This window comes from Heteronotia binoei, chromosome 9 (assembly GCF_032191835.1).
Source record: "Heteronotia binoei isolate CCM8104 ecotype False Entrance Well chromosome 9, APGP_CSIRO_Hbin_v1, whole genome shotgun sequence".
NCBI classification, from domain to species: Eukaryota; Metazoa; Chordata; class Lepidosauria; order Squamata; family Gekkonidae; genus Heteronotia; species Heteronotia binoei.
Window position 1 is genome coordinate 123553582 of NC_083231.1, and position 19023 is coordinate 123572604.

At 48.9% G+C, this 19023-nt stretch overlaps 1 protein-coding gene across 1 annotated transcript in view; it reads left to right on the forward strand.

Annotated features, from left to right (window-relative positions):
- ATP6V1B1 (ATPase H+ transporting V1 subunit B1) overlaps positions 1–19023 on the forward strand; it is a 105959-nt gene that overhangs the window by 43127 nt on the left and 43809 nt on the right. The window contains exons 2-3 of the mRNA XM_060247215.1: positions 3205–3260; positions 11425–11523. Coding sequence (XP_060103198.1) covers positions 3205–3260; positions 11425–11523 — 155 coding nt within the window. The remainder of the gene's footprint in view (positions 1–3204; positions 3261–11424; positions 11524–19023) is intronic.

The window sequence follows — 19023 nt, forward strand, 5'->3', positions numbered from 1 at the left end:
GCTTCCTCCTTGGGAGGTGGTGGGCTCTCCTTCCTTGGAGGTTTTGAAACAGAGGCTGGATGACCCTCTGACAGCAATGAAGATCCTGTGAATTTAGGGTGAGGTGTTTGTGGGTTTCCTGCATTGTGCAGGGGGTTGGACTAGATGACCCTGGAGGTTCCTTCCAACTCTAGGATTCTATTAGGAAGAATTTCCTGACCATTAGAGGGTTCCTCAGTGGAACAGGCTTCCTCAGGAGGTGGTGGGCTCTCCTTCCTTGGAGGTTTTTCAACAGAGGCTGGATGGCCATCTGACAACAATGAAGATCCTGTGAATTTAGAGGGAGGTGTTTGTGAGTTTCCTGCATTGTGCAGGGGGTTGGACTAGATGACCCTGGAGGTCCCTTCCAACTCTAGGATTCTATTAGGAAGAACTTCCTGACCATTAGAGCGGTTCCTCAGTGGAACAGGCTTCCTCCTCGGGAGGTGGTGGGCTCTCCTTCCTTGGAGGTTTTTCAACAGAGGCTGGATGACCCTCTGACAGCAATGAAGATCCTGTGAATTTAGGGTGAGGTGTGTGTAGGTTTCCTGCATTGTGGAGGGGGTTGGACTGGATGACCCTGGAGGTTCCTTCCAACTCTAGGATTCTATTAGGAAGAACTTCCTGACCATTAGAGCGGTTCCTCAGTGGAACAGGCTTCCTCCTTCGGAGGTGGTGGGCTCTCCTTCCTTGGAGGTTTTGATGGCCCTCTGACAGCAATTAAGATCCTGTGAATTTAGGCTGAGGTGTTTGTGGGTTTCCTGCATTGTGCAGGGGGTTGGACTAGTTGGCCCTGGAGGTTCCTTCCAACTCTAGGATTCTATTAGGAAGAACTTCCTGACCATTAGAGCGGTTCCTCAGTGGAACAGGCTTCCTCCTTGGGAGGTGGTGGGCTCTCCTTCCTTGGAGGTTTTGAAACAGAGGCTAGATGGCCCTCTGACAGCAATGAAGATCCTGTGAATTTAGGGGGAGGTGTTTGTGGGTTTCCTGCATTGTGCAGGGGGTTGAACTAGATGACCCTGGAGGTTCTAAACAGAGGCTAGATGGCCATCTGACAGCGATGCTGGCTCTGGGAACTGAGGCAGATTGTGAGAGGGAGGGCAAGAAGAGATGAGCCAGAACTCAGGTCTTGTGGCCCTCTCTTTTATGCCCAGGGTAATCCCAATCACCACAAATATTCTTAGTCCATCCAGTATGAATGGTATTGAGAAGTGTACTTGAAGAAAATTCAGTAGAATTTGTTGCACATTGCACCTGATTTCTGGACGTTTCTATTTTTAAGTTACTAAAATTAATGACAATATTATTGTTTTTAGTAATTTAATTGATAGTATACAGAATCATGTATTTAGCCTTTTTTTCCATGCATCTTTTCTTTGTTGCTGCTATCAGAATTTTGCATAACTTTACTCCCTATAATGCAATGCAAAGGTTGGAGAACACAGAAAAAGACCAAAGGAACAAAAAACAAATCTGTGTTCTGAGATGCTATAAAAATCTTTATATCATAACCACATGCATAGCCACGTTTCTCATCACCACTTTCCTGAATAACCGCAGTCCTGCTCTGGTAAGACCTCACCTGGAGTCTTGTGTTCAGTTTTGGGCACCACATTTTAAGAAGGATATAGACAAGCTGGAAGGGGTCCAGAGGAGGGTGACGAAGATGGTGAGGGGTCTGGAGACCAAGTCCTTTGAGGAAAGGTTGAAGGAGCTGGGCATGTTTAGCTTGGAAAGGAGGTGGCTGAGAGGTGATAGGATTACCATCTTCAAGTATTTGAAGGGCTGTCATATAGAGGATGGAGTGGAATTGTTTTCTGTGGCCCCAGAAGGTAGGACCAGAACCAATGGGTTGAAATTAAATCAGAAGTTTCCAACTCAACATTAGGAAGAATTTCCTGACTGAGCGGTTCCTCAGTGGAACAGGCTTCCTCAGGAGGTGGTGGGCTTTCCTTCCTTGGAGGTTTTGAAACAGAGGCTAGATGGCCATCTGACAGCAATGAAGATCCTGTGAATTTAGGGGGCCGGTATTTGTGAGTTGCGCAGGGGGTTGGACTAGATGACCCTGGAGGTCCCTTCCAATTCTATGATTCTATGAATAGACCAAATGGAAATATACTAATACTCCTATTTGTGTAGAACAGGGATGGCCAACAGTAGCTCTCCAGATGTTTTTTGCCTACAACTTCCATCATCCCCAGCCAGCATGGCCAATGGCTGACGATGATGGGAGCTGTAGGCAAAAAACATCTGGAGAGCTACTGTTGGCCACCCCTGGTGTAAGTACAGCCTAAGAAAATGAAAGTCCAAGCAACAAATCAAAGTAGCTCGTGAAATGGAGGGTGTGGCCCAGGAAGAAAGCTGTAGATCAAATTGTAACAATGTAACATCCAATGCGACTGTGGGATAAATCCAACATTTTAGGATTAAAACCTTCTTCAGGGATTAATATCAATCCAAAATTCTAATATTACTCATTGAGGTCCCGATTACAAAACTCCAGCTGGTGAAGGCTCACAGGAAACAGAGTTCGGAGGATATCTCTCCTCACTCCCTGGTATTTTGCAGTTGGTTCTACCTCCCGTGGCAGCCATTTTGTTGTTGCCCCGCCACCACCCTGTGGCAGAATTCCAAAGATGTCTGCAGGCTGGGAATAGCTCAGGAACCCTGCCATCAAACATGTCAGAGAGGAGGTCCTCTCTATGCATTGGTCCAACTCACGTCCTGGCTAAGGGTCTCGCTAGTATAAGGGTGCTTCTTCTTGTGGAAACTCTTCCAGCACGGTAAGCCTGACTCAGAGACACACCCAACTCCTTGATCACTTCAAGTTTGGTGTAGTGGTGAAGTGCACGGACTCTTATCTGGGAGAACTGGGTTTGATTCCCCACTCCTCCGCTTGCAGCTGCCGGAATGACCTTGAGTCAGCCAGAGCTCTCGTAGGAGTTGTCCTTGAAAGGGCAGCTGCTGCAAGAGCTCTCAGCCCCACCCACCTCTCAGGGTGTCTGTTGTGGGAGGGGAGGAAGGTAAAGGAGATTGTGACCACTCTGAGATTCAGAGTATAGGGTGGGATATAAATCCAAATCCAATATCTTCTCCTCCTCCCTGGGTGTTCTCAAGCTTTCCTTTCAGCTGTCTTTTTTCTCAGGGAGAGCCAATAATTTCTCCCTTTTCTTCTTCTTTCCACAGCCTACAAGACCGTGTGTGGTGTGAACGGGCCGCTGGTGGTACTGGACAATGTGAAGGTACAGGCTGAATCTTTTTTAAAAAATGAAATTCAGCATAGTGAAGGTTGGTTACACCTAACACTATAGCCAGGAATTGGGGGGGGGGGGGTTAGAGGGCACCATTTAGCATTTAGAGCAGGGGCAGCCAAACTTGCTTAATGTAAGAGCCACATAGAATAAATGTCAGATAAAAACATAAGAGAATCCATGTTGGATCAGGCCAGTGGCCCATCCAGTCCAGCACTCTGTGTCTCATAAGAACATAAGAGAAGCCCTGTTGGATCAGGCCAGTGGCCCATCCAGTCCAACACTCTGTGTCACATAAGAAGATAAGAGAAGCCCTGTTGGATCAGGCCAATGGGCCCTCCAGTCCAACACTCTGTGTCACATAAGAACATAAGAGAAGCCATGTTGGATCAGGCCAGTGGCCCATCCAGTCCAACACTCTGTGTCACATAAGAACATAAGAGAAGCCATGTTGGATCAGGCCAGTGGCCCATCCAGTCCAACACTCTGTGTCACATAAGAACATAAGAGAAGCCATGTTGGATCAGGCCAGTGGCCCATCCAGTCCAACACTCTGTGTCACATAAGAACATAAGAGAAGCCATGTTGGATCAGGCCAGTGGCCCATCCAGCCCAACACTCTGTGTCACATAAGAACATAAGAGAAGCCATGTTGGATCAGGCCAGTGGCCCATCCAGTCCAACACGCTGTGTCACATAAGAGAAGCCATGTTGGATCAGGCCAGTGGCCCATCCAGTCCAACACTCTGTGTCACATAAGAACATAAGAGAAGCCCTGTTGGATCAGGCCAGTGGCCCATCCAGTCCAACATTCTGTGTCACATAAGAACAGAAGAGAAGCCCTGTTGGATCAGGCCAGTGGCCCATCTAGTCCAACACGCTGTGTCACATAAGAACATAAGAGAAGCCAAGTTGGATCAGGCCAGTGGCCCATCTAGTCCAACACTCTGTGTCACACAGTGACCAGAAAAAAACCCAAACTCAAGTGCCATCAGGAGGTTCACAATTGGGACTAGAAGCCCTTCCCCTTTGCCCCCCCCCCAAGAACTAAGAATACAGAGCATTACTGCCCCAGACAGTTCCAACAATACGCTGTGGCTAAGAGCCACTGATGGACCTCTGCTCCATATTTTTATCCAATCCCCTCTTGAAGCTGGCTAAATTTGCAGCCACCACCGCCTCCTGCGGCAGTGAATCCACATGTTAATTACCCTTTGGGTGAAGAAGTACTTCCTTTTATCTGTTTTAACCTGGCTGCTCAGCAATTTCATTGAATGCTCACGAGTTCTTGTATTGTGAGAAAGGGAGACAAGTACTTCTTTCTCTACTTTCTCCATCCCAGGCATAATCTTGTAAACCTCTCTCATGTCACCCCACAATCGACGTTTCTCCAAGCTAAAGAGCCCCGAGCGCTGCAACCTTTCCTCATAGGGAAAGTGTTCCAGCCCTTTAATCATTCTAGTCGCCCTTTTCTGGACTTTCTCCAATGCTATAATATCCTTTTTGAGGTGTGGTGACCAGAATTGTACACAATATTTCAAATGAGACCGCACCATCGATTTATACAGGGGCGTTATGATACTGGCTGATTTGTCAGATGTTTGAGAGCCAAAAGAGAGGGACGGAGGGAGGACAAATGGAAAGAAAGTTGGAAAGAAAGCAAATATATGGGGGTGGGAGAAGAGGGGAGAGGTGGAGAAAAAGCAACTTTAAATGCATTCTCCAAGCTGCTGTCTGGCTTGGCTTAGAGAATTTATGTATTATTATTTATTACATTAAATTTATATCCCGCCCTCTCTACAAGCGGACTCAGAGCAGCTAACAATCAATTACATAAAACAATTTAAAACCAATAAAATACATGTAAAACATTTTGCAGTGCTATGCGTTTTAATATGGCGGGATCTTTCTTTTTCTGTTGATGGCCCCATGACATTCGTAGCTCCTCTCAGCGGTGAGAGGTGGTGGTTCTATCCTGGATTCAGATGTCGAAAGCCTGTCGAAACAGTTCAGTTTTTCAGGCCCTGCAGAATTGTGAAAGATCCCACAGGGAAGTGATTTAAAGAGAGAAAAGACTTCTCCAAGCCAGCCAATGGAGCAGCGAGGGCTTTGAGAGCCACAGAATATATGTGAAAGAGTCACATATTTTCCACCCCTGATTTAGAAAGAGAGATTACCCAGAGTGGGGGGACATCTCTAACCACCTCTTCGATTTCAATAGGCCAGCCAAGCTGTATTGGCTTCAAAGAGTGACCTCTAGTGGCCAAACGTATCCTCAGTGTGAGGGGGGGGGTGGAGCCCAGAATAAACCAAATGTTATGTCAAGTCAGGATGTAGTAGAACAAAATAGGAGTCGTCGCACCTTTAAGACCAACTTAATTTTATTCAGAACGTAAGCTTTTGTGTGCTCTCTAGGCACACTTCATCAGACGAGGAATCCGGTACAGTGAGCATAGCTGGTAGAATAGTGAAATATCTGGTAGGCAATGGCTCAGAATGTAAAATGGTACAGATTTAAGATCCAACGACAGAATAGCAAAATTATCTGGCAGGCAGTGGTTTAATGACAGACGCTCTCACATTTTGACATACTCCTGTTTTGTTGCTTTCGCATGCTCATGCCACTCAGATCATAGGTTTGCTCAATTTGTTCATTTGACTATTCTGTCATTGGATCTTATATTTGTACCATTTTACAATCTAAACCACTGCCTATTAGATAATTTCACTATTATGTCATTGGATCTTAAATCTGTAGCATTTTACATTCTGAACTATTGCCTATCAGCTATGCGCGGCTCTGCTCAGTGTCGGATTCTTCCTCTGATGAAATGTGCTTAGAGCACACAAAAGCTTACATCCTGAATAAAACTAAGTTGGTCTTAAAGTAGGGTTTCCAAGTCCAATTCAAGAACTATCTGGGGACTTTGGGGGTGGAGCCAGGAGACTTTGGGGGTGGAGCCAGGAGACATTAGGGGTGGAGCCAAGATCAAGGCTGGGGCAAGCATCATTGAACTCCAAAGGGAGTTCCGGCAATCACATTTAAAGGGACTGCACATCTTTTAAATGCCTTCCCTCCATTGGAAATAATGAAGGATAGGGGCACCTTCTTTCGGGGCTCATAGAATTAGAACCCCTGGTCCAATCTTTTTGAAACTTGGGGGGCATTTTGGGGGGAGGCACTAGATACTATACGGAAAATTTGGTGCCTCTACCCCTAAAAGCAGCCCCCCCCCAGAGCCCCAGATACCCACGGATCAATTCTCCATGATTTTCTAAGGGAATAAGGAGCAAGGGTGTGACAAGCACGGTTGAACTCCAAAGGGAGTTCCGGCCATCACATTTAAAGGGACGGCACATCTTTTAAATGCCTTCCCTCCATTGGAAATAATGAAGGATAGGGGCACCTTCTTTTGGGGCTCATAGAATTGGACCCCCTGGACCAATCTTTTTGAAACTTGGGGGGCATTTTGGGGAGAGGCACTAGATACTATACGGAAAATTTGGTGCCTCTACCCCTAAAAGCAGCCCCCCCCAGAGCTCCAGATACTCACGGATCAATTCTCCATGATTTTCTAAGGGAATAAATCTCCATAGGGAATAATATTCCCAGCAGACATTTCCCTCCCCTCCCCCCGCTTTCTGACAACCCTGAAGCGGGTGGAGGGTCTCCAAACCGGGGGATCCCCTGCCCCCACCTGGGGATTGGCAACCCTATCTTAAAGGTGCTATTGACTCCTATTTTGTTCTACTACTTCAGACCAACACGGCTGCCTACTTAAGTCAGGACGTAATTAAACTTGGTGCGATGGATACCTGCCAATCCAACAACCTTTGACTGTCATATTTGAGAGTTCTTGTTTCATAAAGAGCTCCGTGGCTTTAAACTTCTTTTCGTTCCTTGAGTGTCTCTCGTTTGACTCCAAGAGCTTAGCTAGAACTGTCCATTTGTTGTAAGAGGCAGTTAAAGGGTAAAGACCAGCTCCTGGCGTTCAAGCAGTAGTTATGGGTTTGTTGGTTGGTTTGCTTAGTGGGAGGGAGGGAAGAAAGGAAGAGCTACCAGCGGACAGAAAGGCCAGGAAAGAACATGGGCCTCTGCCTTTCTTCTCTGTCTGTTCTCAGATGCACAACCCTGTAATCGAATAACTTAAATGTGCCTTTCTAGGTTTGCCAACTCCAGGTGAGACAGAGAAAAAAGGGAAGGTTACACAAAATGAGCCCTGTGGTGCAGAGTGGTAAAGCTGCAGTACTGCAGTCCAAGCTCTGCTCATTGCTTGAATTCGATCCTGGTGGAAGCTGGGTTCAGGTAGCCGGCTCGAGGTTGACTCAGCCTTCCATCCTTCTGAGGTTGGTCAAATGAGTCCCCAGCTTGCTGGGGGAAAGTTTCCAACTCTGGGGAAGGCAATGGCAAACCACCCCGTCAAAAAGTCTGCTGTGAGAATATTGGAATGTGATGTCGGAAACTACTGGTGCTTGCGCTGGGGTCTACCTTGACTTTCTTTCTTTCTTTTTTTTACACAAAATAGCCTAAAACAACGATGACGACAACAAAACCCCCACGGTATCGTAACCAAATAACTAAAGAACGCCACTATATACAATTTGTGTGTTTTTAAAACAATAATCTTCATATAATACAAATCCACCAGTTTTTAAAATACAAAAATCACTCTATAATATTCTATTTACAAAAGTCCATATATAGAATATCCTCACAAAATAGTGACTCCATTCTCACACAAATTTATCTCTCCATATTGATATCCCCCCCCCCCCCATAATCTTCTGGAAACCAACAAGTAGAGGAGAAGAGCAACAGGGTTAGTACCCATCGTCGGGTATGTCGAGATATACTGCCTGTTGATGTGGAGGTACGGTTGCTAAGTCCCCTGCCTCTAGAAGTGACGTCATCACGCCGGCGACATCGTGCGCGGTCGTTTTAGGCATTTCCAAGAAAACTCTATGGATGCTCTAGCAATTTGGAAAGGAAAACTCTATGGTACAAATTGCTGGAGCAGCCGGGGAAACCATAGAGTTTTCCCAGAAATGCCTAGAGTGGCAGCCCTCCCTCCCACAAGTGACGTCCTCGCGCCAGCAATGTCAGGGGAGGTTCCCATCACCAGCCAAATGTGGGCCGGTGGGTTGGCAACCTCCAGGGCTGGAGAACCCCAGTCCAGCCGGGGACTTGGCAGCTCTATGTGGAGGCTCCATTTTGTTATCCTAGCTGTTAGCCCTTGACTGGCCACCAGTAATGGAACGCACCAGAGGGGTGGCAAGTTTAGCTTATTTTCTTGGGAGAATAAGTTTCATTAAAATCAACGGGGCTTAATTTCCAAATAAATCAGTTCAGACGTGGAGCGAGAAACAGTGGAAATGTAGCCCATAGCCTAATTTCTGGCACCTGCTGCCCACCGTAAGTGAGCGTGACAGGCCTGTGCATGGGCTGTGTGCCCGCTTGAACAAGCATTCCACGCGGAAGCAAGGCATGTGCACCCAGTCGACTTAACGCACGCTCTGGGCATGGGTGGGCAGTGGCAGCCACAAGGTATCATTTCAACTGTGGGTTGTTGTTTTTTTTTTAAATGGAGGGTTAATAAGATCAGTTAAAGAGCTGGATCACAGAGACTTCTCTCTCCCCCCCCTTCTGGCAAAGCTTCAGGTGCAAAGTGCCGGCTCAGGAGAAATGAGGCGTGCTTCCAAGGAGATGCTGGGCTAGACTTGCCAGCGGGAGCTCACGCTGAGCAACAGACACATCCTGGGGACGAACTGAGCCAAATGGAGCCTCCATGCTCAGAGGCAGTGTTCCCTTGAGAACCAGAAAATGGGGACAAGCAACCACCAGGGAGGGCTACTTTTAGGATGACGCTGCCTGAGGCATAAGCTCTCTCTGTGCCCTTAAGATTGCCAGGTCCAATTCAAGAAATATCTGGGGACTTTGGGGGTGGAGCCAGGAGACTTTGGGGGGTGGAGCCAGGAGCAAGGGTGTGACAAGCACGGTTGAACTCCAAAGGGAGTTCCGGCCATCACATTTAAAGGGACTGCACATCTTTTGAATGCCTTCCCTCCATTGGAAATAATGAAGGATAGGGGCGCCTTCTTTTGGGGCTCATAGAATTGGACCTCCTTGACCAATCTTTTTGAAACTTGGAGGATGTTTTGAGAAGAGGCATCAGATGCTATGCTGAAAATATGGTGCCTCTACCTCAAAAAGAAGGGCCCCCTGGAGCCCCAGATACCAGCAGATAAATTCTCCATTATACCCTATGGGAACGGTCTCTATAGGGAATAATGCAGTGCCCAGCAGACATCTCCCTCCCCCTCAACCCACCCAGTTTCTGATGACCCTGAAGCAGGGGGAGGGCCTCCAAACTGGGGGATCCCCTGCCCCCACCTGGAGATTGGCAACAATAGGTATCCCATACAGTCTCATTGACACTGGGGCCTCCATGGCCTCCCCAAACATCTGTATTGATTTTACTCATGTGATCTGGAACCAGGAACAAACAGGAAGGGGGTCAAATTTGCAGAGGATGACTAAATTCTTCCGTTTCAAAGGATAGCCATGTTGGCCTTCGGTAGAACAGCTAGATTCGATTCCAGTAGCACCGTATAGACCAACCAGGTTTTCAGGGAATAAGTTTGCGACAGTTGAAATTGATTTATTTAGTTAGTTAGTTAGTTATTTCTGTTGAGGGAGTTTTGACTCTTGAAAACTCATCCCTCCACCCTGACCTGGATAGCCCTGGCAAGCCTTGATCTTGTCAGTCTTGGAAGCCAAGCAAAGGACTTGGATGGGAGACCTCCAAGGAATACCAGAGCCAGGAGACAGGGGCAGGCTTTAGTCAGCCATCTCCCTGAATAGCCCCCAGCTCCCTAGTGGGGGGTTAGTCACCAGAGGTGCCATGACTTCTAGGTGCATGTATACACACACACACACACATAGAAATACAAAATTCCAAAAACAGAGAAGGGGGCAGGAAGGGTTGCATCAGTGCTTAGTTCTCGTTGCCCTTTCGTACATGCCCAGGGAAATGTTTTTCTCCACTTTGTGGTCAGTCAGCAATTTTTTTCCAGACTGGTTTGGCGAGGGAATCGCTGGCAGGTTTTTGACATCTTCTGGGCATGGATCAGAGGCCACTGGAGATGTATGTGTGTGGAAGAGGTATTTGTAAATTCCCTGCATTGTGCAGGGGGTTGGACTACATGACCCTGGAGATCCCTTTCAACTCTATGGTTCTATGACAGCTCAGCCCCCCCCCCCCCCCTAAATTTGTTGGGCTCTGAGGTGCTACTGAATTTGAACCTAGCTGAGTTATTGAGGATGGTGAAAACCTAAACAGGTTTCAAAGGGCTACAAAAGGATCCGACAACCTGGCAAATGAGTTTCCACGGAAATCAAAAAAGAAAGCAATGTGTACGCTGGAACTGAATCGCGACCTAGAATAAAGCGGTCTGAACTGACTCGGAGAAAGATCGTGGGGTCGTGGTGGGAAGCCCAGGGGAAAGGAGCGGTGAAACCGTTGGGAGTTTGCAAGTTCATCCTTTAGTCATGAAAGAGTTAACTTGTTCCCCGCCCTGAGCCTGCTTTGGCGGGGAGGGCGGGATAGAAATTAAAAGTTATTATTATATTATTGTTTATGGATGCTCGTGTTAGCTATTTGGTTTAGGGATCTGTTAGCTGCAGCTAGAGTTGCCAACTTTGGTTTAGGAAATTCCTGGAGATTTTTTTTTGGGGGGAGAGTGTCTGTGGAACAGGGCACTTGGAGAGGGATTTCATCAAGAACCTATGGTATACTGTAGGGTTTGCCCTCTGAAACTTGCCATTTTTATCCACAGAAAATGGTGGGATTCTTGGAGACCTCCAGGCCCCACCTGGAAGCTGGCACCGCTATCTGCAACACAGACACTAAGCAGACATGACTGGTCTCACCTAAGAGCTGCTGGCAGCATGGGAAATAAGTCTTTCTTCCCCCTCTACAAAGAGGAAAGACACTCTGCCCCCCCAAGCCTAGAGGCTTCCCAGGGACTTATTGTTCTAGGGGGCACTGTAGCAATGGGGTCCAATTAACTTCCTCCTCCTTCTCCTCCTCCTTCTCCTCTTCCTCCCTTTCTTGTTTTCCTGGGGTTCTGACCCTGCCTCTTCTTCTCTTGGCAGTTTGCCCAGTTTGCCGAGATCGTCAACTTCACCCTCCCCAATGGAACACACAGGAGCGGGCAGGTCTTGGAAGTCGTGGGCTCCAAAGCCATCGTCCAGGTAGGTGAAGAAGGGGGTGCTGTGGACTGCCCCCAGGAGGACCACCTAGGGCCTGTCCCGGTCCCAACCTTTGCAAACTTCTCCTCCATTTTGGGAAGAAGCACTCGGTGTGAGCTGCCCCGTGCTTCGTCCTCTTCATGAGAGACGGTTTGGTGCGGTGGTGAAGCGTGTGGACTCTTATCTGGGAGAACCGGGTTTGATTCCCCACTCCTCCACTTGCACCTGCTGAGATGGCCTTGGGTCAGCCAGAGCTCTCTTATCTGGGACAACCAGGTTTGATTCCCCACTCCTCCACCTGCAGCTGCTGGAATGGCCTTGGGTCAGCCAGAGCTCTCTTATCTAGGACAACCGGGTGATTCCCCACTCCTCTACTTGCACCTGCTGGAATGGCCTTGGGTCAGCCAGAGCTCTCTTATCTGGGACAACCAGGTTTGATTCCCCACTCCTCCACCTGCAGCTGCTGGAATGGCCTTGGGTCAGCCAGAGCTCTCTTATCTAGGACAACCGGGTGATTCCCCACTCCTCCACTTGCACCTGCTGGAATGGCCTTGGATCAGCCAGAGCTCTTTTATCTGGTAGAACCGGGTTGGATTCCCCACTCCTCCACTTGCAGCTGCTGGAATGGCCTTGGGTCAGCCAGAGCTCACTTATCTTGGAGAACAGGGTTTGATTCCCCACTCCTCCACCTGCAGCTGCTGGAATGGCCTTGGGTCAGCCAGAGCTCTGGCAGAGTTGTCCTTGAAAGGGCAGCTGCTGTGAGAGCCCTCTCAGCCCCACCCACCTCACAGGGTGTGTGTTGTGGGGGAGGATGGTAAAGGAGATTGTGAGCCACTCTGAGACTCTTCGGAGTGGAGGGTGGGATATAAATCCAATTTCTTCTTCTTCTTCTTGAATGATCTCACTCTTTCATCAGCCTCTGAGCTTGAAATGCTGTGAGGAGGAGAGGGGAGAAAAGAGCCCCGGGGGCCTGGTTAAAGCCCTGGCAGGCCAGTTCTGACCTGCGGGCCAGACATTCGACACCCCTGCCTTCAGACATCTCTGCCCACATCCTGCATAGAGTGCTTTGCAGTTTTCAGGGGCGCAGAGTTTTGTCTAGAGGAGGTTGAGAAGGGAAAGGGTTTTTTTTCTTTAAGTAATTGAAGGATCATTAGAGGAGGGCAGGGAGGTGTTGCTGTTAGTAGCAGAAGAGAGGTTTCAAAATAACGAGTTTAAATGAAGGGCTGGATCATAGGAAAAACTTTTTAAGGAAAGAGTTATTTAACAGTGGAATGAGCTACCAAAGGGGGTGGTGAGCTCCGCCTCACGGGCAGTCTTCAAGCTAGGGCTGCCAAGTCCCCAGCTTCCCGTAGCAGGGGGCTTTCATGCATGCGCTTCGTGATGACGTCACCTGGAAGTGATGTCATCAAAATGGGGCCGCTCTAGGCGTTTCCAGGAAAAAACTATGGTTTTCTCAGATGCTCTAGCCATTCAGGAGGTTAAAACTCTATGGTACCTATTGTACCATTATATATATATATATATATATAATTTTTTTGGCCACTGTGTGACACAGAGTGTTGGACTGGATGGGCCATTTGCCTGATCCAACAGGGCTTCTTTTATGTCCTTATGTGACACAGAGTGTTGGACTGGATGGGCCATTGGCCTGATCCAACAGGGTTTCTCTTATGTTCTTATGTGACACAGAGTGTTGGACTGGATGGGCCACTGGCCTGATCCAACAGGGCTTCTCTTATATTCTTATGTGACACGGAGTGTTGGACTGGATGGGCCATTTGCCTGATCCAACAGGGCTTCTCTGATGTTCTTATGTGCCACAGAGTGTTGGACTGGATGGGCTATTGGCCTGATCCAACAGGGCTTCTTTTATGTCCTTATGTGACACAGAGTGTTGGACTGGATGGGCCATTGGCCTGATCCAACATGGCCTCTCTTATGTTCTTATGTGACAGGGCTTCTTTTATGTCCTTATGTGACACAGAGTGTTGGACTGGATGGGCTATTGGCCTGATCCAACATGGCTTCTCTTATGTGACACAGAATTTTGAACTGGAGGGGCCATTGGTCTGATCCAACCATAGAGTTTTCCCGGAAATGCCTAGAGCATCTCTGCATGGGTGCTGCCATTTTGAAGACATCACTTCCAGGTGTTGTCATCGTGCTAGCAATGTAGGGGGAGGTTCCCCCTGCTGCCTCAATGTGGGCCAGAGGGTTGGGAACCTCTCAGGCAGGGGATTCCCCTCCCGGACCGGGGACTTGGCAGCCCTAGTTGGACAAATACTTGTCAGGGTTGCTCTAGGCTGATCCTGCACTGAGCGGAGGGTTGGACAAGATGGCCTCCATGGCCCCTTCCAGCTCTGCGGTTCTATGACTGGAAGCAGGTGGCAAGCGGATGTTTATCATGACAAGGTCGGCCCCATGTAACTCAGGGCTACAGCAGGGGAGGGACGCCACAGGGCCCCTCTGAGGGTAGAAGATGCCCTCTTTCTGGGAAGGCTCGTCTCCGAGAGTGCCCTGACCTTTTGTCACTCAGCCGGCCGCCCTCTGTGTTCATCCGGGACGCCCTCTCTGCTCCGATTAGGGATGCCCGGAGCGCAGTCCTGTTGTGAAAAGGTAGCAGCAGAGATGACCTGTCGGGGACCTCTGCTGGCAAGCTGCAAAACTTCACTCCTCTAATGCCGCGGAGACCTCTGCAGTGCCCTTCTAATCCTATTAGGGAGGCAAGCCTTGCCAGCCCTTGGCAGAAGCAGCTTAAGGAAAAGCTCGATGTACATTGAGCCGGGCTGGAGGGGAAGGGGAAGGGCTTATTTCCACTCCCCCCACCCCGGGCGCAACAGCTGGCAGATGTGTGAACATTCTTTCGCAAGGGGCCACACAGATCTCGTTAAAGCAGCGGCCCAGAGGTCAATTAATTCAGTGTCAAATATTATTCCGATCAAAGGGCCTCCGGGGGGGGGGGGAGGTTTCGGCGGCCTCTGATAGGATCCAATTAGAAAGCCCCTTTTGGCCCCCATCTGACCGTGGTCTTTCTTGCATGCATAAGGCTTTGGATGCAGCTGCTTTTTGGATTGTAAAGTTGGACGGAAGCTGGGATCCAACTCGAAGACCCTTGTTTTCAGAGGGGAGCTGTGTTGGTTGGCGGTAGAACAAATAGATTCAAGTCCATTCACACCTTAGAGACCAGCAAGAGTTTCAGAGGAGAAGGGGGAGAAGAAGATGATGATATTGGATTTATGTCCCGCCCTCCACCCCGAATCTCAGAGTCTCAGAGCAGTTCACTAATCTCCTTTATCTTTCTTCCCCACAACAAACACCCTGTGATGTAGGTGGGGCTGAGAGAGCTCTCCCAGAATCTGCCTTTTCAAGGACAGCTCTGCAAGAGCTATGGCTGACCCAAGGTCGTTCTAGCAGCTGCAAGTGAGGAATCAAACCCAGTTCTCCCAGATAAGAGTCCGCACACTTAACCACTACACCAAATTGGCTCTAAGAAGAGGAGGAGGACAAGATTGGATTCATGCCCACCCTTCACTCAGAGCCACAGAGCAGCTGACAATCTCCTTCCCTTCCTCTCCCCACAACAGACACCCTGTGAGGTGGGTGGGGCTGAGAGAGCTCTGAAAGAAGCTGCCCTTTCAAGGACAACTCCTACAAGAGCGATGGTTGATCCAAGGCCATTCCCGCAGCTGCAAGTGGAGGAGTGGGGAATCAAACCCAGTTCTCCCAGATAAGAGTCCGCACACTTCACCGCTACACCAAATTTGCTCTAAGAAGAGGAAGAGGAGGAGGACAAGATTGAATTCATGCCCACCCTTCACTCAGAGCCACAGAGCAGCTGACAATCCTTCCCTTCCTCTCCCCACAACAGAAACTCTGTGAGGTGGGAGGGCTGAGAGAGCTCTGAGAGAACTCTTTCATAGACGTTCACAAAAGTCAAAGTGTCTGATGAAGGGAGGTAGTTCTTGAAAACTTGACACCCCCCTCCCAAATTTTGCTGGTCTCTAAGGTCGACTGGGCTCAGATCTGGGTTGAAATGGCCTTGTGGATGTGGTCCTGATCCTGCCAGATGGAGCCTGGGGGTCAATCCAGTATAGAATAGGAGAGGGATGTTACCAGTCTCCAACTCCAGCAATGCCAGCTCGTGTCTTTTAGAAGAGGAGGCTGAATCAGACCACCTGAAGTTCCTGGGCTCTCATCATGTGACCCAACGGACGACACAAAAGGCATAACTTCTAGTCCTTCGTTGGCATCGCACTACTGTCGAGAGTCACTCCATCTCGTCCCTCTTGTCATGTGTATTCAGTTATACAATGCTAGTCTGTGTCTCAATGCTCTGCTGTGCTTGGCTATGCCTTTGATATAACTGTCACTTGTTGCTTATCTGGAGGGAGGATGGCATGTCTGGGCATGGGCTAGTTGCTAGGTGGCCAAGGCTAAAGAACTGGAGGAGATGCAAACCATAGTGAGCACCTGCAATGATGAGAGATTTGCAAAACCCCGCGCAAAACCCCCGCTTTTGCTTGGCGCGCTTTGGCTTGAATTATAACGGTCAGGGCAAAGGTTTATAAGTTGGAGGAACTCACAGAGAGGTCCGTCTCGACAATGTGTGTGTATGCCCATGAGCTGGAATAAAGATCTTGAACGTCAATTGTCTCTTCCTGGACTCTGGGTCTGACAACTACAAAGCCAGGAAGCTTCCCCTTCACATTGTTTATCACATTGACTTGAGGGTCAGAGTTCTGTCAGTTGTCATTGTCAATCTGTGCGTGTGGAGCTGTGACCTGGGCTTTGGAGTTGCTTGGAGCAACGCTTGCTTTCCTTGAGGAGCTCTCCGTGGTGCTGAAATAGCTGGTTTCGGCCAGCTGCTCTCTGTCACCCCCTGCTCGCTGTCTCCTTCTGTCGTCTTGTTCTTTCCTGGCACCCTACAAGCTAGTTGGCTATCTGGAACAAAACAAGATCCAGTGGATCTTATCACCTGCATTGTTGAGGGTGGGGAAGCAACAAACTTTATAAGAGCCCAACAAAACAGCTAAGGCACTTTCCTGGCATCCAGCAGCAGAGGAAGGGTCAGCTCTGGATAGCGAAGAACCCGAGTCCTAAACTTGGAAGGAGACTTAGTGAAGGAAATCTAATCTAGGTCCAAATTGTAGGAAATCCATAGCTAGAGCATCCCTGATAAGTGTCTGGGGAGCTCACCCACCCATCCAGTTTACTAGGCCAGCCACAATTCAGATGTTTCTGCCCCGTGGCGCAGAGTGGTAAAGCAGCAGTACTGCAGTATTGTGGTCTGAACTCTTTGCTCACGACCTGAGTTCGATTCCAGCGGAAGCTGGATACAGGTAGCTGGCCCAAGGTTGACTCAGCCTTCCATCCTTCTGAGGTCGGTCAAATGAGTCCCCAGCTTGCTGGGGGGGAAAGTGTAAAAGACTGGGGAAGGCAAGGGCAAACCACCCCGTAAAAAGTCTGCCATGAAAACGTTGTGAAAGCAACGTCACCCCAGAGTCGGAAACGACTGGTGCTTGCATGGGGGACCTTTCCTTTCCTTTTCTTAAGCCTGTTGAACCTAATCTTGTCCTCTGGAACAGCAGGACTCCTTTCCTTCTTCTGCATAAGAACCCAACCAGGCTGTTCCCACTTTCCCATAATATTAGAGCCCAGGGTCATCCACTGAAGCTGAAGGATGTGAGACTCAGGACAGACACAAGGAAGTGCCTCTCCACACGGTGCGTAGCTAAGTTGCGGAACTGATGGCCACAGGGGGTAGTCATGACTGCCAACTGGGAAGGCTTTGAAGGGAGAAATGGACAAGTTCACCGAGGACAGGGCTGTCAGTGGCTACTAGTCCATGATGGGTATCTCCTCCCTTCAGTACCAGAGGTTGCAGGATGCCTCTTCTTTGGAAGAGCTGCTGGGAAGCACGACCAAAAGGGTGCTGTTGCAGTTATCTTGCTCATGGGTTTCCTAGAGGCACCTGATTGGCTGCTGTGTGGACACAAAGCCGGACTTGATGGCTCTTTGGTCTGATCCAGCAGAGCTCTTTTGATGTTCTTCCTAGGCTAAGGAAACCCGGTTCCATCACACTTTCCTCCAGACATAGCACCTGCTCCAAGACTAAAGGAGCTTGCTTTTTCTCTTTCCCCCCCACCTGCCTACTCTCATATACACACACAATCCTCATTCTTATTATTCCCCACTCCTCCACTTGCACCTGCTGGAATGGCCTTGGGTCAGCCAGAGCTCTCTTATCTGGAAGAACCGGGTTGGATTCCCCACTCCTCCACTTGCAGCTGCTGGAATGGCCTTGGGTCAGCCAGAGCTCTCTTATCTGGGAGAACTGGGTTGGATTCTCCACTCCTCCACTTGCGACTGTTGGAATGGCCTTGGGTCAGCCAGAGCTCTCTTATCTGGAAGAACCGGGTTGAATTCCCCACTCCTCCACTTGCACCTGCTGGGATGGGCTTGGGTTAGCCAGAGCTCTCTTATCTGGGAGAACCGGGTTGGATTCCCCCCTCCTCCACTTGCACCTGCTGGAATGGCCTTGGGTCAGCCAGAGCTCTCTTATCTGGGAGAATTGGGTTGGATTCCCCACTCCTCCACTTGCACCTGCTGGCATGGCCTTGGGTCAGCCAGAGCTCTCTTATCTGGGAGAACCGGGTTGGATTCCCCCCCTCCTCCATTTGCAGCTGCTGGAATGGCCTTGGGTCAGCCAGAGCTCTCTTATCTGGGAGAACCGGGTTTAATTCTCCACTCCTCCACTTGAACCTGCTGGAATGGCCTTGGGTCAGCCATAGTTATCACAGAGCTTGTCCTTGAAAGGGCAGCTTTGGGAGAGCTCTCTCAGCCCCACCCACCTCACAGGGTGTCTGTTGTGGGGGAGGAAGATAAAGGAGATTGTGAGCTGCTCTGAGACTCTTGAGTGGAGGGCGGAATATAAATCCATTGTCGTCATCGTCTTCTTCCTCATTCTTCTTCTTCTTCTTCTTCTTCTTCTTCTTCTTCTTCTTATTATTATTATTATTATTATTATTATTATTATTATTATTATTATTATTATTATTATTATTCATTTGCCAAAACCACCAGGCAGGGCACAAAAATGTAAGAAAAAGGGAGGCCCGCCCTACTGGTCTCTAATCTAATCAATGCTAAGTCATGTCAAGAAGGACAGAAAGGGAAGGTATTGTTGCCATTTTTATGATTCTTGGTTTTACATTGTGTTTTTATAATGGCCTGTTTATATTGTAAGGAGCTCCATGGCACAGAGTGGTAAGCTGCAGTACTCTGCTCTGCTCATGACCTGAGTTCGATCCTGGCGGAAGCTGGGTTCAGGTAGCCGGCTCCAGGCTGACTCAGCCTTCCATCTTTCCGAGGTCGGTAAAACGAGTACCCAGCTTGCTGGGAGGAAAGTGTAAATGACTGGGGAAGGCAATGGCAAACAAACCCCGTAAAAATGTCTGCCATGAAAATGTTGTGATGCAACATCACCCCAGAGTCAGAAACTAC